The sequence below is a fragment of the Ursus maritimus genome, unplaced genomic scaffold (assembly GCF_017311325.1).
Source record: "Ursus maritimus isolate PB19 unplaced genomic scaffold, ASM1731132v1 scaffold_10, whole genome shotgun sequence".
In the NCBI taxonomy this organism is placed as follows: domain Eukaryota; kingdom Metazoa; phylum Chordata; class Mammalia; order Carnivora; family Ursidae; genus Ursus; species Ursus maritimus.
The window spans coordinates 77,099,128-77,117,055 of record NW_024423344.1 but is presented as its reverse complement, the minus strand read 5'-3'; the positions used below and the strand labels follow the sequence as shown (position 1 = coordinate 77,117,055).

At 56.9% G+C, this 17,928-nt stretch overlaps 2 protein-coding genes and 1 long non-coding RNA gene across 3 annotated transcripts in view; 2 read left to right on the top strand and 1 right to left on the bottom strand.

The window, feature by feature from the left end:
* The window catches only part of RAB20 (RAB20, member RAS oncogene family), a 28,354-nt gene extending 16,055 nt beyond the window's left edge, over positions 1–12,299 (top strand). Inside the window, exon 2 of the mRNA XM_008685032.2 lies at positions 11,253–12,299. Within this exon, the coding sequence (XP_008683254.2) occupies positions 11,253–11,788 (536 nt within the window). The 3' untranslated portion in view covers positions 11,789–12,299. The remainder of the gene's footprint in view (positions 1–11,252) is intronic.
* LOC103657539 lies at positions 3,580–7,324 on the top strand. Its single transcript, XR_566878.2, has 3 exons — positions 3,580–4,994; positions 5,131–6,000; positions 6,493–7,324. It is a non-coding gene; the product is annotated as an uncharacterized LOC103657539 (long non-coding RNA).
* A 3,835-nt stretch (positions 12,300–16,134) lies between the features above and the next one.
* Positions 16,135–17,928, bottom strand: part of COL4A2 (collagen type IV alpha 2 chain) — a 172,860-nt gene continuing 171,066 nt past the window's right edge. Inside the window, exon 47 of the mRNA XM_040624556.1 lies at positions 16,135–17,095. Within this exon, the coding sequence (XP_040480490.1) occupies positions 16,838–17,095 (258 nt within the window). The 3' untranslated portion in view covers positions 16,135–16,837. The remainder of the gene's footprint in view (positions 17,096–17,928) is intronic.

Genomic DNA, 17,928 nt, shown 5'->3' with positions numbered 1-17,928 from the left:
GTCAATCACCAAGGGCCGAGGAAGCAGTCTTCCTTTCGGACTGGCTGCTGCTTGTCCGACAACATGAAAAGGCCGACTGAGTGGAGGATGTTGTAAATGCTTCCTGTGTGTGTATCCTGACTGTAACTCTCTGTGAGGACCTTGCCTTAGGAGTAGATAAGAACAGTGTGTGACTGGCCTTTCCCAGAGCTTTGGAAGTAGCGGGGTGGGGCACTGTGATTGTATCCTGAGGACACTTTGTTCTACTTTCAAAGCTTGTACACCTGTTGTTTGCTTAGCCGTGCACCTTTCCTACAGCAACTGCAAAAGCGCATTCCAAACCTGATTAATTTCCACTCTGACTCACTCCGGGTGCTTGCCGTGTAGCCACAGGCCCCAGTGCTCGAGAGTGAAGCTCCAGCACCTGGCAAGTGGCACCTTTCAGCCTGAGCCACCTGCAGCCCCTGTGCCCACCCCCCCAATGGGACCAGCCTCAGAGTTGCAGGAGAAGGCACTAGAGGGGTGAAGTGCAAAATGTCACACCCAGGCTGGGTTGCAGAGTTAGCCATGTTTGTACTGCGTCTCATCCTGCGTTGATGAGAGCTGCCCCTAGACTGCTTGAGGCTTTGCAGCCTTACTTCCCAAAGGGAGGTCCGTGGGCGGAGAATCCAGGCGCTGCCCGGACCTCCCGGATCAGATCTCCAGGTGGACAGGGAGTGCTCTGGGCTTGTGGCAGACGCTGCAGAAGCGAGCGGTGAGGGTTGAGACGGGCAGGGACTCGCTCGGCCTTTTGGGTTTTCTGGTGTTCTTAGTAGGTGCTGTTTTTTATATGCAATTCTGTCTCTCTATCCATCTATCTGTCATCTCTCTATACAGTTTTTTTTTTAAAAGATTTTATTTGAGAGAGAGACACACACAGCGACTGAGATAGCAAGAGAGAGCACAAGCGGGGAGGAGAGGGAGAAGCAGGCTCCTGCTGAGCAAGGAGCTGACACAGAGTTCGATTCCAGGACCCTGGGATCATGACCTGAGCCGGACACAGGTGCTTAACTCACTGAGCCACCCAGGCTCGCACAGACAGTTTTTCTATCATGGTAAAATACACATAACAGAATTTACCATTTTACTCATTTCTAACTATACAGCTTGGTGGCATTAAGTACATTCACGTTGTTATGTGACCATCACCACCATCTCCAGAACTTTCTCCCTTTCCCAGCTGAAGCTCAGTACCCACTAAACACCACCCCCCCCCCCCCCCTTGGTGGCTGCCGTTCTTTCTGTCTCTGTGAATTTGATTATTCTAAGTAATTATTTAAAAGATTTACTTTTGGGCGCCTGGGTGGCTCAGTCGGTTAAGCCTCTGCCTTCGGCTCACGTCATGATCCCAGGGTCCTGGGATCGAGCCCCACGTCAGGCTCCCTGCTCAGCGGGAAGCCTGCTTTTCCCTCCCCCTCTGCCTGCAGCTCCCTCTGCTGCTGCTCCCCCTACTTGTGCTCGCCCCTGTCAAATAAATAAATAAAATCTTAAAAACATAATAAAATAAGGGTGGCTCAGTCATTGGGTGTCTGCCTTCGGCTTAGCTCATGATCCCAGAGTCCTGGGATCGAGCCCCACATCGGGCTCCCTGCTCAGCGGGAAGCCTGCTTCTCCCTCTCCCACTCCCCCTGCATGTGTTTCCTCTCCTGCTGTGTCTCTCTGTCAAATAAATAAAATCTTTAAAAAAAATAAAATAAAGAATTTACTTTTATGTACAGCATAATATAGTTTTATTTAAATATGATTAAATGAGTTCTAACAAGGGGCGCTTGGGTGGCTCAATTGGTTAAGTGTTCAACTCTTTTTTTTTTTTTTAAAGATTTTATTTATTCATGTGACGGAGAGACAGCCAGTGAGAGAGGGAACACAAGCAGGGGGAGTGGGAGAGGAAGAAGCAGGCTCCCAGCGGAGGAGCCCGATGTGGGACTCGATCCCAGAACGCCGGGATCACGCCCTGAGCCGAAGGCAGACGCTCAACGATTGTGCTACCCAGGCGCCCCAAGTGTTCAACTCTTGATTTCAGCTCAGGTTGTGGGATCGAGCTCCACATCGGGCTCTGTGCTCAGCACGGAGTCTGCTTCTCCCTCTCCCTCTGCCCTTTCCCCTGCTCACACACTTGCTCACTCTCTGTCTCTGTCTCTAAAATAAGTAAAGCAATCTTTAAAAAAATGAGTTCTAATAAAATACTTCAATATGATTGATTTATGAGGGTTTTTGCACCGCTAAACTGATGAAATTATACCCAGGTACTTCCAGCCTGCCCGTGCCATCCCCAGAAGGGGGTCCTGGTTTTACAGCATCTGTCAATGGATCGTGTGCTCTCCAGGGAACTTTATGAGAACATACCCAATCTGTTATGCGAGAGATCACTAGACATCATAAACATCTGTGAAATCCTTTGATTCCTTAGGATTGTTCAGAAAAGGTTTAATATGCTTCCCTCGGGATAGAATTAACAGAAAGACATTTGTTCTCTGCTGTGTGGATTTCTCAGAAGACTTTCTATTATGGAGAAGAATAACACGCTGTTCTGGATAACAAAGCTGTTAGAAAGAACTGGGGTGTTTACTGAATGGGCTACTCCAGACAAGAGGCTATTCTAGATAACTTAGTATTTCGAGAAAGCTCTTTATCAAGAGCTTTCTTCATACGGTGTTTGTATTTCAGGCTTGACTTTGAAACAAGTAAACTTGCACTAAAAAGTCTGAAATTGTTTAGTTTCCTGTTTTAGTAAGTAGAGCATTTAGCAAATAATTGAATTTTTCTTTGATAATCTCATTCTAAAAGTTAATTATCAAGGACAACAGCATATCTGTTGGAGGTAAAGGAGATTGGATCAAATATGCTGGCATGTGAGGTTTGTGTTTTTTTTTTTAAGCTAAATCTGTTATGTAAGTGTCTTTTCTTTGGATTTGCCTCTTTTTCTTAATATTAGATTGTTGGAGATCCTGTCTTTATTTGAACTGTTTGGTTTTATTACTGAATTATTTTTAGCACACTCGTGTCTGAGGAGAGTGAAGTAATTGGAGAATTAAACCCCAGTTGTTACATAACCTTAGTAGTTATTTCAGAAAGCCCGGTCGGGGAGTCACGGGCAGGGATTAATTTATGTGCAGCTTATGATTTGGTTCATTTGGTGGCACACGACACGTTCTTTGTTTTCGGTTTAGTCGTCAAGTCATCAAGCAAACAGCAAATGACCCATGTGCGGATGTGGGTAAAAGCACGTTGTGTGTATTTAAATGTGAAAACAAGCTCCTTTTTCTGGAGGAGCCTTCTCTCTGTCCCAGAGGTGGTGGTTCTGGGAGATGGAAATCATCGTGGGTTTGGGCTCCTTTATTTGTAAGAGGACATCGTCTCCTGTCATGGGCTCGGGCCTGCAGCCCTGCTTTCGTTTTTGGCCCCGTGGATGCGCGTGGCCTGCCCCGACCACACGGACAGCCGTTTTCCTCTGGGTCACGAAGCGGGCCGTGTTTTTCAAGGCCTTTCTATGGTGTCAGGCTTTAGGAACACAAGGTAAGGAACTATCCATGCAAGCAACTAAATTGGACTTTCGGGTTTTAATGACTAACTTATCTTTAAAATGTTACTTAATCCTCTCTTTTGTTGGTGTGGTTCGTTACTTAGTGTTGGGTTTTAGTTCCTCCTTCTGTCGGAAAAACAACTCCATTCATGTGTGGGGGGTTTTCCTTTCAAACTCCTGCTCTTCACCAGCCGGCTGGTGGCTGTCGGCTCGGGTCTTGCCCGGCACAGGGTCCGGGAGGGTCCCCCGTGCGGGCCGTGGGAGCCTGGGGGCTTGGCCTCGCCCGTGCGGCGGGAAGGGCCTGGCCTCGGGATGGGGCTGCGGACACCCAGTGTAGCGCAGCAAGGTTCATCCCGACCCGTCCGCACTGCCGCTGTCCCGTGGGAGCTGCTTGCTCCAGCTCAGGCTTTTCGCTCGTGGCGCTTCTCTGGCCTTTTTGGGTTTGCTCAGTTTCTGGTAACAGAGGTAGGACAGAAACCATCCCGTCGCTGTTTCTTCTAGATTTTGAAATACTGGCATTCTTTTCTCAAACCCAGGTCTCCCCCTAAGCCGTGCTGGAGTAGGACTTGGCGCTGGCACTGGGGAGCGGGGCCTCTGACCCTGGTGGCCGGAGTGCACTCCTGCCCTGCGGGGCTGCCTGCGTGCGGTCCCCGCGAGGCGTCTGCACGTGTCAGGGCTGCGCGGTGCCCGGAAGCAGCAGGTGCTGTGACGGTGGGGGGGGGCGTGGTACCCCACGGACTCCCGCAAGGGCCTGAAGAGCCAACCACCAGCCCAGCACTGGTTCCGCTCTGCTCGCCTGGCACGGAGGAGCTCCTGACCTACGGGGACTGCGTCCCCCTGCCCGTGCCTGCTTGTGGCCGGCCACCTGTGCTTTTGACACCTGGGCTTGGGACAGCTTCCCTTGCGGTGCCACCAGCTGCCGCGTCCTTGGTGGCTAACGTGTTAGTTTGCAGTGGTGGCCGCGTCCTCCCTCTTGTGTTTCTCAAGAAAGACAGCGAGCCGGACTTGGGTGGTTGGTTCCTTCTCGAACGATTAGGTTAGAGGGCAGAGGTCCTTCCTGTGGCAGCCCCCGGTCAAGCCAGAAACAGTGAAGCAATTTTAGATGCTGCTGGCCACGGGGACTTAGCGGTGTGACGCGTGACTTGTTTTCAGGAAGTCAGCAGATTTGCCGACTCGGCCTAGGAGACGACAGACTTCGTCCCCATGGCCGGGGCACCTGAGGTCAGTGCTGTCTGAGCCATCCCGTCAGCTTCTCCTTTGGCGGGTCACTGCAGGCCACAGATGTCCAGCCCGTCTCCTGCGTGTGGAGGGGGTGGGACGGCCAAGGGGAGGAAGCAGAAGCTTCTCTGGGCAGCCTGACCCCTGCACGTGGACCTGGTCTTGTTCGATTTGTGGCTTCTGGCGTCCGTGGAAGGCCAGGCCTCGGCCTGCAGCCCAGGGCCCTCCGTGGACTGTGAGTGCTGGGGGGCTCAGACCACGCGGGTTTATCCGTCGGTTCTGGAGGGTCTGACGAGAAGGTGTGGGTGGCACCGTGCTCCCTGCGGGCTGTGAGCGAGGTCTGTTCTGTGCGTCTGTCCCGGCCTCTGCAGGCTGCTCGGCTGGCGCCCCTCCAGGCTCCGCCTCCACGACGTGGTCCCTCTGCGTGTGTCAGCCTCTGTGCCTCCCCTGCCCCCAGGCGTGGCTTGCCGCTGGAAGGACCCCGCCACAGCTGGCTGCCCCCGACACCTGCTCCAGCGATGAGGGGCCACCACTCTGCCCACTTCGGACGGTGGGGAACTGTAGCAGTTCCCCCTTTTATAGGACGGAAAGCAGGAATAAGAGATAGAAAAAAGGAGGAGATAACGTCAAACCCCAGAAAATGCCCCCTTTAATTCCCGGTTCCACCCACAGTCCCTGTGCTGTGCTCACCCATCCACCATAAAGGTTCTAGATCCCGGATCTGGAAATCCTAGCTCTCCTGTGTTGATTGTTTAGTTGTTGAAGCCGCGGTGGGGAGGCTTGTGTGTTTTGTGGGAAGGGGGCTGCCCCATGGGGTCCGCGTGTAGGGAGAGAGCAGGTTGGTCCCGGGAGCAGGGCAGGCAGTGCTCAGTGAAGATGTGACCAGACTGGGTTCCAGCGATGCGTGGAGCTGCTAGAAGCCTCTCTCAGGACCTCCCCTCCTTCCCGTGGATGAGCGGCCAGCGTGACCGAGAGCCACGGCCTCCCGCTGCCTGCAGCGCATGGCGGGTCTGGGGCTGGGGCCCAGCGGTGGGCCCCCGAGGACGGCCCGCCCGGAAGGTGTGCTGCTCCCGGCTCCCAGGTCACCATGCGACGGGCCAGCAGGGGCTCGGGGCCTCCCTGGAGACAGTCTGGAGATGGGGGAGCAGGAGGGGACACAGGCCACTGAGGCAGTGCCACCCTCTGGGGAGCCCCTGCTTTTAACAGCCTCGTTCCTGACGGGACATGTTCCAGAGAAACAGGTGGGTGGCTCCAAGTGTGATCGCCCGGCGTCCCCAGGGGCACGGAACCAATAGGACGTGGAGATGTATATAAAAGTATAAATATATTGAACATGTAATTATATATAATATATAATATAAAACATATTTACGTGTAATATTAGTTATATATTTATATTTAATTTATATTCATGTATATATTTATAAATATACAAAATATATACATAAATATAATATAGATAAATTCATGATTTATAAATAAGTAAATAAGTAAATAAAAAAATATAAAGTATATAAAGAAGGAAGGAGGAAGGGAGAGAGGGAGGGAGGGGGAGGCGTTGGCTCCCGCGACTGTGGCGTTCATAGGTCTGAATTCTGCAGGGCACGCTGGCAGGCTGGAGACCCAGGGAAGAGCTGGTGTTGCAGTCTTGAGTTCCCGGTCTGTAGGGCAGCGGGCTGAGATTTTTTTATAACTCAGGCGGTGGTCTTGAGGCAGAACTCCTTTTTCTCCAGGAAATCTCAGGCTCTTAAGGCCTTCAACTGATTGGATAAGGCCCACCCACATCATGGAAGGTGATCTACTTAAAGTCAGTTGATTGCAGGTCTCAGAGAATGACCTCATGGCGCCGTCTGCACTGACACTGGGGCACAGAACTGGCACCACAGCCTGTTGCGTAGCCGACACACAGGTGCTGCGGTGGTGGCGGACTCACCACGAGCAGACTGGGACCTCTGCGCGGACGGTGGGTTCTGGTAGGAAGTGTCCTTGCCTCTGCCGTGTGCACGCAGCGGGACAGGCAGCTGCGCCTGGCACTGGCCCCAGACGGCTGCTCCTTTCTTCGCCCTGGGGGACGGGTGCTGCCTTCCCTTGATGCACGGAAGGAGTTTTACCGTGTGTGCACCTTCCTGCGAGTAGTTGTTCCCACGGGCCGTTCTCCAGCTAGGCTCAGCGTCACTTCAGAAACACACATGGAGGGCAATGTTCTAGGTTTTGCCTGTAACAGTAGACTTGAGACAAAACACATCCCGTGGTGTGAGAGAGAACTACAGTCATCTTACAGGTCGGAGTTATAATACACGGTGCAACCTCGGAGCATCGGAAGGACGACTGTATTTCTACAGGGTCTCTGAAGGGAGGTGCGGCGCAGCTCGGCCCAGACGGGGCTCCTCCGGGCTGTCTCCACGCCTGCCCTCAGTGTCTCCCTGTTCCCATGTCTGGTTCTGTGATCTGCGTTGTCTTTTTCACGTTGTCCCTTCGGGGTTTTTGTGAACTCCTGTCCAGTGAGCGTTCCAGACCTTGCAGGAGTTTTAAAAGTTCCTCCTTCAGGGCGCCTGGGTGGCTCTGTCCGCGGAGCGCCTGACTCTTGATTTCAGCTCAGGTCATGATCTCGGGGTCGTGGGATCGAGGATCGCATCGGGCTCCATGCTGGGCCTGGCGTCTGCTGCAGATTCTCTCTTCCTCTGCCCTCTGTGCTCCCCCCACCCCAGAGTTCCTTCTTCTTTTGTGTTTGTGTCTATGCTTCCTGGCAGACCTTACTGTTCCACTGAATCGAAATCAGCAGCCTTCTGATTCTCCTGTGTTAACAACTGGCCTTTTCTCTCGGGCTTGCACCGAGCAAGGTGGTGGTCTTGCCCTCTGGGTGCACTGTGCATTCCCCAGGGAGCTTCTAAATCACACTGGTACCATGCCCCCACGCCCCCGTCACATCCGGGTCATGTGCTCTGGGGTGCGGGGTCCCCGTGTCACTCTTGTTTTGGAAATAATGAAACAGAACACGCAGGTGTTTAAACCGCACAGTCAGCATTGTGATTCTGATGGCCGCACCACTGTTTGGTTATTTTAGACCACTTAGCAGAAATGGTACATGCTTGGGGTCAAGGGCCGCTGGTCCTCGGGCTGAGGATGGCTGAGGAGGAAAGAGAAGGCCATCGAGCTTGTCTGGCAGCGGCCTGGGGTCACTGTGGGCGGCTGGCTCATGTTCCTCTCGTGCCTGCGGCCGGGCTGCTTTCAGCCCCACGGATACAGCGCGGCAGAACCGGGGAGAAGGCCGTCCTCTGAAAGGAAGGCTCTGAAGACAGGTGGAGGGGATTGGTCAGCGGCAGACGTGGCCACCAGGCTCTCGGAGACAGCGTGTGAACGTCTGATGAAGAGCCTGGGACACAGGTCCTGGGAAGGTGTTTGTGCTTGGGTCTGGGAGGAGTCTGACGTAGGGCCCAGCAGGTGCAGGCACAGTCCTGGGAGCTCACCCATGTCCCTTACTTACGCTGTCACAGCCTCCCTCTGGTACTGGCCGCAGTTTGGCGATTGGAACGGGGGCTCAGAGTGACTTGCCCGAGGTCACACGGTGGGGACGTGAACGTGGATGGTCTGTGCCCAGAGTCCGGCTCTCCCACGGGTGGTTAGACCACAGACTGCCTGGTACCTGGGCCAGGGTCCCAGCTCTGGGCTCTGGTCTTGGTTTCTCCCTCTGCGAAATGTGTGGGGGGGGAAGGCCCTGTGGGTGTGTCCACTGTTCTCATGCTGACCTAGCTTCTGGTCACTAGCCCAAGCTTTCCTTCCCTGCCCCCTCCCCCCTCTCCCTCTCCTCCTCTCCCCTGCCCCCAGGCCCCGGCGACCACCGTGCTGGTCTCTGTGTCTCTGAATGTGGCTGTTTTAGATCTCTCAGGATAGGTGGCATCCTGCAGTATTTGTCCCCTGACTGGCTCACTGGCACTTCTGGGTCCCTGCAGCCTTGTTCACAGTGGCCAAGGTATGGGAACACCCTGAAAGTCCTTTGATAGATGAACGGATAAAAAAAGTGTGTCACGTGAATACAATGGGAGATTATTCAGCCTTAAAAAGGAGGAGGTCCTACAAATGTGATATGTGGGGGAACCTCAGGGAAACGGGTCACGTCTTGATTTGCTTCCGGACAAGCCAGAATTCCTGGACAATCACGCAGACTCGCAACCCACAGCCCTGTGGACGTCCCACTGCAGGGGGAGCCCAGGCCGCTTCCTGGAGGTGGAGGAGGCTGGGCCCCTCTCCTGGAGTCCTGCCCCCGGATCGCTGGCAGGACGTACGGCAGGGGCCCGCCAAGCCTGGCAGCCTGGCTGCGTCACCCGGCCTGGGTTTGGCGCTCGCCGACCCGCAGCTGCATTGGTTAAACTTGAAACAGCTCATGATTTCCCCCCGGGCCCTCTCAGGGCTGGTGTGGGGCAGCCTGGTGCCCTGGCACCCCCAGAATCGGACCACGAGGCTGTGGAGTTCCTCAGTGAAGCCAAGGAGGGGGGCCCACGGGAATTCCCAGGGCTTCGGCTTTGGCGTTGGGGTGTTGGGCCCCGGGCTGGGGAATGCGGTGGGGAGAGCGAGCGAGAGACCCGGCCTGGCCACCACGGGAGGGGAGCTGGTGCGTGCCCCCTGGACAGACCAGGAGGAGACATGCAATCGTGACTTATCAGCAGGAGCCTGACCCCGCAGCTCAGTTGTGTCCACAAACCACCAGGAAACTCGCTTGAGAGCCTTGAGTTCAAACACACTGTGAATTTGGCAGAGCCAAATGTCAAAAGGCCGAGTCTTGCCGAGGCCGCACTCCGTCTCCACTGTGGTCTTGATGCCGAAATACCAGGGCTCCCACTCGAATTCAGTTGGGATTGAATGCAGAATTCTGGTCCCCGTGCCTGTCCTGTGACGGGCACCGCGCTCATTGGAAGGCAGCCTACATGCTGCAGATTTATCTGAAACAACGTAAGCATTGCAAGTATGCGAACGCCTCGTGGTAAATTCGTCAGTTGCGGTAACTGCTGGCGATCGGTCTGTGCGGGGGCGCGGGGCCTGGGCCGGTAGGTTACGGGGTTGCAACAGCGGCTCCCACGGACTCGGCTGGCTTTTGGGATTCTTCGGTTCCTGCTTCCTTAGTTACGATGATTTTTTTCTTGTATCAGTATTATGTACTTTTTTCGTTTTTAAAAGGCAAATCAGACACTTTTATCTGGAAAGGAGCAGTTTAGGCCCGGGCTTGAGCATAGCTGCCTGTTTGTCCCCAGTGAACTGTGCTGTGGACTTGGAGGCACTCCCCCAGGATGGCTGGAACGCCACCGCTCTCTCCCGCGGTGGCTGCCTCGGGAAAGCTAGGGTGGGGGCTGGAAGCATTTTTCCTGTTGGAAAACCTCCTGATGCCCTGATCACTCGCTCAAGATGAGATTAGTGTCTGATGGAACCGTCCTAGCTCAGGGCTGATGGTGGGGAAGCCTGTCTTGCTTTTCTTCTTAGCCAATGCCTGCTGCTGCCAGTGTTCACATTTGTCCCTAGAGACTCCTTGATCATCGCCTCCGAGGGTGGGCCGGAAAGCGACCGGGCTGGGGGGCCTGCTGCTGACTTTCTCCCGTTGGCTGGCAGTGTCATTTGCCACAGACTTGGAATGAAACGATCCATCCCAGGACGGCCCTGCTGTTCGTGGAGAAGGGCAGGCATGCTGTACTGGGGTGCACGCCGCTGGTCAGCAGGTGGCCCCGGAAACCTGCTTTCTGGCACATCACGTCGACTCTCAGCATCTCGGCAGGACGCCTGCTTCCAACCCCTGCCAGCCCCGGCCGCACCTTCTCAGCGTCCCTTCCCCCCGGATCACTTGGGGAGACACTTGGAGCTTTGCTGGACAAGCGGGGAGCCCTGGCTTTGGGTGTGGTTCCATGCGAGGGGGAGGTCAGCGGTCCGGTGTAGGCCCAGGCCGTCTGTCGTAAGCTGCTCTCCCCCGGCCTGGGCACGGGGACAGCCAGCCGGCCCCAAATTAAGGCAGTGCTGCCGGGCCTGTGCCAGGACCGTTTCAGAATGATTGGGGGTTGGGGTGGAAATTGTGTTTCTTTGGTCATTTGGCTGAAAACAGTGGTTTATTGGCAAAGGACACACATTTTAAATAAATACGTGTGTAGGTAACATGCCTTCAGTCCATGCTCCTAAGACTCACAGACCGAGGTTCTTTCTTTTTTGTCAGGGATCCCTTTCTACCCAAGTAGTATGAGCCCGTGACCCATTCTCTGAATTACGTGCATGGAGTAAAATTCAAAGGTTTGTCTGGAAACCAGGCTGTCGCGCAGCCTCCCAGAGCAGAAGGGCACTGTCCTTGGATCCCGTGGGGCCTGGGCCCCTCACTCCTTTGTGCCAGCCAGTGTCTTGATCTGGCCTGGGTCCAGCCACGCCTGCAGTCGGGGTCCCTCGGGTTGCCGTGCGGTGTGGTCGCTGGGTGCGTCCTTGGACCAGGGATAACCCGTGTCTCTCTTTCCATCTTCCCGGCCAGGGCGGGAGCAGTTCCACGGCCTGGGCTCCATGTACTGCCGGGGCGCGGCCGCGGTCATCCTCACCTACGACGTGAACCACCCGCAGAGCCTGGTGGAGCTGGAGGACAGGTTCCTGGGCCTCACGGACACGGCCAACACGGACTGCCTCTTCGCCATTGTGGGGAACAAGGTGGACCTCGTCGAGGACAGGGCCGCAGAGGCCCAGGAGAAGGAAGGGCACGGCCCTGGGACAGCAGGTGGCGGCGGCGGCGGATCGCCCGAAGTGCCCAGGCAGGTGCGGCCAGAGGACGCGGTGGCACTTTATAAAAAGATCCTCAAGTACAAGATGCTGGACGAGAAGGAGGTGCCGGCCGCTGAGCAGATGTGCTTCGAGACGAGCGCGAAGACCGGCTACAACGTGGACCTGCTGTTCGAGACCTTGTTCGACATGGTGGTGCCCGTGATCCTGCGGCAGAGGGCCCAGGGGCCGCCGCAGACCGTGGACATCAGCAGCTGTAAGACGCCCAGACGGACCAGATCCGGGTGCTGTGCCTGACTCAGAGGGGCCCGCGCCCCAGCGCCCGCGGCGGGCCGGGACGACCCGGTGTGCTGCGGTCAGAGGGAGTGCGGAGCCGCGTCGCCCGGCTGCCCACGCAGGAGGAGGTCCGGGGGCGGCGACAGCTGGGCGTTCGGCGGTCCGCGGGGACGATTCCTCCATCTCGTCACCGTGCTGGGAGGTGAGGGCCGGAAACTCTTCGGAGCGAGGACTCCCAGGGGCCGTCTTGTGGTGCCGCTCCTTTCCTAACGTGCCGGCTTTGCGGAAGCCTGTGGCCGGGCTTCCGTGGCACCTGCTGTCGTGGGCACATGGCCGTGGCCCCTGCCCCACTTTCGTGTTTTCGCAGACATTTGCTTCGTGGAGGTCTCTCCTTGGTCCTGCCATTTGGCACTTGTGTCTTGATGTGTCACAGGATTCTTGGCTTGTTAATTCATACGAAATCCAGAATCACTGCTTTTATTCTGGTTGCAGCCGTGCGAGCTACACCTGTTATTAAAAAGGATGATGAGGAGACCGTTGGCGTGCAGACTGTTGATTTAGACCTTATTTTCACCCCTGGCGGACCCCTTGCCGGGGAGCCTGCGAGGTGGCCGTGAGCTGACCGTACTTCTGTCTTTAAAAGCTACAGTGAACCCTTAGACGTTTCAGAATATTTAGATGGGTGCATTCGTCGTCTCGATGACATGAGCTCCGGGAACAGAGAACTAGAAGGTCTGTTTGGGCTCAGATGTGTTTGGGGTCGTTACTGGGGCCGTCACTGACTCAAGCCTCTTTCTGGTGGCTTGTGGGTGGGCTGCTTTGTCACGAGACGGTTCTAAGACAAGGAGGCTGTGAGGTAGCAGTTGTTTCTGAGGGATTTCAGGGGTGTCTCCGGCAGCGTGGGTTGCTGTCACAAGACGCAGGCCGGACACATCTCTCTCCCGCAGCTCTGGAGGCTGGAAGCGGAGGTCCGGGGGCTGGCAGATCCGATTTCTGGTTGGACCCCTTCCCGCCTGCAGATGCCGCCTTCTCACTGTGTCCACGGGGTGGGCAGAGCGAGCTCTGGTCTCTCTTTCCTTGCAAGGGCACTAATCCTATCACGAGGACCCCACCCCAGGACCTCCTGAAGGCCCGACCTCCAAATCCTGTCCCACTGGGGGTCTGGGCTGCCACAGACGGATGGGAGGGCGGCTAGCAACGGTCTGTAACAGAGGGCACCGTGAGGCAGATGCTAGTAAGAAAGCAGTGTGTTTTGTGTGTTGTTACTTTGGGGGGGCTGGGGAGGTGTGCAGTGATTGTGTTGAGGGCCCATGACCTGTTTGGGGGGCCTGCCAGGCTGGGTCCTCTGCTCCTGTGCTGGGCGTTCTCCAGGTGCGAGCGCGAGCCAGCCTGCAGGACGAAGCGAGGCGCAGCCTCCTGTCTCTGCCCGGGGCTCCCCTGCTCGGACGCCCCGTTACTGAAGGCCATCCAGAGGCCTGAGACTTCAGTCCCACAGCGGAGCCCAAGTGGAGAGTGCAAATGAATCCGTGAATCGTCAAGTTGGTTTAATTACACCTTTGCTAGTGACTTGTCCGCAAAACCTGCCAGCAGCCAGAGGCCCTGGGACTTGTTTCTCAGCCTGTGCAGGACAACGTGTCCCGTGAGACTCTTCTGTGGTTCAGGCTGGAAGGCAGGGCTGGCTGAGTTCCCGTGGCCCTTTCCCCCCCGAATGTTCTCTGCTTCTCTTGCCCGCCTGCTCTGAGCACCCCCATATTGTGTCCCTGAATGGCCCCATGTTCTGGGGGGTTGCCCAGGGGTCGCACTTTTTCCATCAACCATAAAGAAGCATATCACCCTTGATGGTTGTCCTAAAAATAGACGTCACGCTGGGCTCTGACTCACGGGGATCTCGGATGCCAGCCTGCTGCTTGGGTCCGAGCCTGCTCGTGGGTTCCAAGCTCTAACCGTGTGGGCCCAGTTCCCACGCAGGGAAGCAGGTTAGCGCTGGGGAAGGGTCAGGTCGGTCGGGTGGGTGAGGCAGCTGGTGGAGACACAGGGGATTTCTGGGCTGGATGTGGGTTTGAGCTGGTGACCTTGAATGTTCTTCTTTTCCTCTGCTGGGGGTGGGGAGGCCACGGACAGCCCGGTTAACCTGCTGTGCCTTGTCTCAGAGCGGTCACTGCAGATTTCTCCCCGGTTCTGCTGTCCTCCCATCAATGGAGGCCTTCTCAACACTTCTTCCTTGGATGTTTCCGGCGCCCTGAGGCGTCGTGCGGGGCAGCCACAGCAGGGATGGTTCTGGCTGGGAATGTTGTATTGCGGGTGCTGGGAGCCCTGTATCCCCCTCTTCACAGGCTACGAGGCTGGCTTCTTAAAAGTACAACTTTGTCATTTTTGAGCTTGGTTTCGACAGAGCTGCCTCTGTGCCAGGAAAACCCACACCCGGGTGTCCGGCAACCCCGCCCCTGCCAGCACCCGGTTTCCTCACAGACCTGACTCGGCTTCATGCACCTTGTTCCGTGTGCTGCTACTGTGTTCCCCCTCTCAAGGTCGGGTCGGTTGTGCACCTGCTGCCCACAACCAGAGGGGTGCCCCGGGGGCCCTGCATCGGGCTGCTTGCGCTGGGAAGGCCTGGCAGCCCAGCAGCAGTGCGTGGGGGCTGACCATCTGGGCGAGTTGAGTGGGGTGGGTTGGCTTGGGGAGGGGGCCACCGTCTTCCCCAGGACATTGTGTGTATTTCCCGGACACTTCCCACCCTCCTCCCTTGGCCCAGCCCTCTGGTGGCCTCACTCCGCATGTTCCTGCCTCCAAGGGGGGTGGGAGGGGTTCCTACGCCTGGGGCGAGGAGGGAGGGGCAGGCAGGGAGGGAGACCCCTCCAGAGTCACCATAATCCAAGAATCCCCTTTCCAGAAGTTCTGCAGTAACCCTCCCTTCTCCTAAGTGTAGAATTAGGGGTAAGTCAGCTCCAGGAAGAACATGGGTCCCCCCACGCCCACCGCGGGGAGGCTGGACTCTGACCCCTGTGCTCAGATGGCCTCTGGAAACAGCTGCAAGGTCAGTTTATGTTATCACACGACCCAGACCTTGGAGCTGGCCTCCAGCCCCGCCGCCCTTTGCTCTTGAACTTGACCTGTGGACGGGAGGCAAGGCTCCCGTGAGTTGGCCTGTGTTCTGCAAGCCCCCCTCAAGGATCAGTCTGCAGATGGAGAGGACATCAGAGGCAACTGGGGGTTTTGTCCTGCTAGGGAGGATGTGGGTCCCCAGCGCCCTGTCCATCATGGCATCACACTCAAGCCAAGCTGTCGTCTTCAGGACTGGGGCACACTTGGAGGCTGCCCTTGATCCTGAGGACTGGAGTCCAGAATGAACAGAACCAACAGCTGCTTCCGTTGAGTTTTGTGTGTGGGGGGGTGCTGTGCTGGGCATCTTTCAAATCCTGGTCTTAAGCCTCACGTCCCGTGGGGTGCTGTGGCTGTTGCTATGGCAACCATCTGCGTACAGGTGTAGCCCACGGCACCTTACATTAGCTTTGCTGCCCCTCCAGTCCCTCCACCTGGGGTTCCGCTCAGCCCGCGCACCTGGGAGCGCACCTCCACCCGGGATGCCACTCAGCCGCGCACCTGGGAGTGCAAGGGACCGGACAGCCGCAGGCAACCCCTGACCACAAGGGGCAAGAGCTGGCGGGGGAACGTCCCTTTTCCGCGCCGTGGCTGCCCAGGCTGAGGCTCCTTCTGTGGCCTTCCTCGGTGGGTTCCCACAGGACAGAGCCCTAAATTGCCCATGGCGATAACCCCCTTAGGAAGGTGTCCTCCTTCCTGGGTTCACTCTGCTGGGCCCCCTCCATTCCCTGATTGGGACTCATGTCCGCGAATAACCCTCCTGTGCAGAGTCCTTGTCCCAGTCAGCTTCTGGGGGAGGCAAGTCAAGATGGTTGCTGATACATTTCAAATGACGTTATCAGGCGGAATACTTATTTAGTGACGTGCAAATTGTTCTCCGAAAAGTTCACTATGAGATTGAATTTTAAAGCGTAAAAATAAATTCTGAGCTGGGCTCCCAAAGACCAGTCAGGTTCCAGAGAAACTGAAGCCAGAATGGGCCTGGGAGCTTTCGCGGAAATACGGAGATCCGATCTGGGGTGTCAGGTGAGAACTGAGTGACTTCGCAAGTGTGTCTGTTCAGCGACCATCCCCCCACCTCCCGCGAGTGGTGGTTGCGTGTCTGAGCACACACGGCACCCTGAGAAGTGAACGGCAGCGCCACGGGCTTGGGTTCATGTCCTCGGGAACTCGGGAGAAGCGCAGGGGGGGCCCAGACGCAGCTAGGGGGCGCGTGCCGGCCACCTGTGCTCTCCGACGTGAATGAACACGGCCAGCAACTCGGGGTATAAAAAGCTTAAAACCAACTTTTATTCTGTGGTCGTTACAGAGGTTAGATAAGTCAGAGGCGTACAAGTCACCAAGGAAAGAGGGTCCGTCCCCGGGGCCACCTGGGGCCGCGGATTCTCGAGGGTGCCGCCAGGTGGCGTGGCTGACAACAGGTGCCGGAAGGTCTGCTTCGAGTTGGGCCAAACCTGGTGGTCTGTAAGGACGTGGGGGAAGGGAGCTGGGCGGGAACCATCGAAGTCTTTTAAAATAAAAGGCACACGTGGCCTTCCTGAGCGGACTCGAATTCGCATCGGTGGTCTTTGGGAGAAAACAGAGCTGCCGGCGCAGTGGGACCGCGGCGGCGAGTTCAGGAGCCCTGGACTGCGCCGGCTTCCTTTACCTACACCGCCCGGTTCAGTGAGTTCGGCAGGCGGTCGGGGGCGCCCGGAAGCACAGTGACTGCACGGGCACAGGAGGAAGCTAGCGACGCCTAGTGCGTGACGGTCTAGTGCGGCGGGGCGGGGGAGCTGGGGCGGGAGCAGCCCCTGCGGAGGGGGCCGGCACCTGCGCGCGACAGGGGCTATTTGGTGTTCGCGCCGGTGCCGGATGCCTTTGGTAGCCTTCCACGGATCTTCAAGAAAGGAAGGAGATCCGTTCTGGGGCGTCCTCCGAGGTAATAAGTTAAGAGTAAGCACCACAGTGGCCCCGGCTGCGCGCGGCCGCTCACAGGTTCTTCATGCACACCTGGCAGCGGCTGATGTGCGTGCGGATGAGCCCCGCCTTGAGCGTGTCGGCCGAGGGCGAGCCCTGGAAGCTCTGCTCGGGGATGGTGGTGAGCCAGAAGCTGTACTTGTTGGCGTAGTAGTGGCAGGTCCCGCGGCCCCCGTTGCACTCGATGAACGGCGTGGCGCGGAAGTCCTCCAGGCAGCTGCCCGGCGACACCAGCGACTGGCCGCCACCCTCGTCGCCGGCGGCCGTGTGCTGCGCAGAGGGACACAGGGCAGGGCGGTGAGCGCGCCCACCGGGGCGGCCCGGGGGCTCGGCTGCACTTCGCCCCTCCCCGCACCCCGGACCCGGCGCGCCTGCCCTCGTCCCCACACAGCCAGCCTGCCTGCCTTGCTCTTTTTAAGGCTAGGGGCGGGGCTAAGCAGGGCAGGGCGTGGCTAAGCGGGGAGGGGCGTGGCTAGCGGGGCGTGGCGGGCCCGCGGACCGCTGGCATAGGCGCGGCAGGTGCGGGTCCAGGGACGTGAGCCGACGCCCACCATGTGTAGTTAAGTGACTAACATAATATAATAAAAAATATTATTTAAAAAAAAGAACAACAACAGAAGTGGGTTATCGTCAGTGGATGCGGCTGACCTCATCTGGGGGAAAATACTGTCTCCCGCATCACCCACCCAAAGAATGAAGTGCTTGCCTGGCAGAAGAGACACCAAAATGTGACCTTTTTTAAAGGAAAAATAAAGTCAACGTGAGGGTCGGCCTGTGAGGTCGGGAAGGTAAAAATTAGGACCAAAGACAGTGGCCCCTCCGGCCCCTCTGCAGCTTGTGTTTATGAAGAGGGGATGGGAGTGGTTTGGAAAACCCCCACTTGCTGATTTGTCTGTGACCAACGCCTAACTTGTGTGATAGTTACTGTTCCAATCAGAGGGACCCTTTCTCCTGGTCTCATCAATGTTGCAGCCCTTGTTAAGGCGCACGGGAGGCGCAGCAGACACGCGCCATTTGGCTTGGAGGCGCAGGCTGTACTTTGTGCAAAGGGAGTGCTCTCAGCTACAGGTTCCGGAGAGCACGGGGGGGCCGTCCTGGGACGC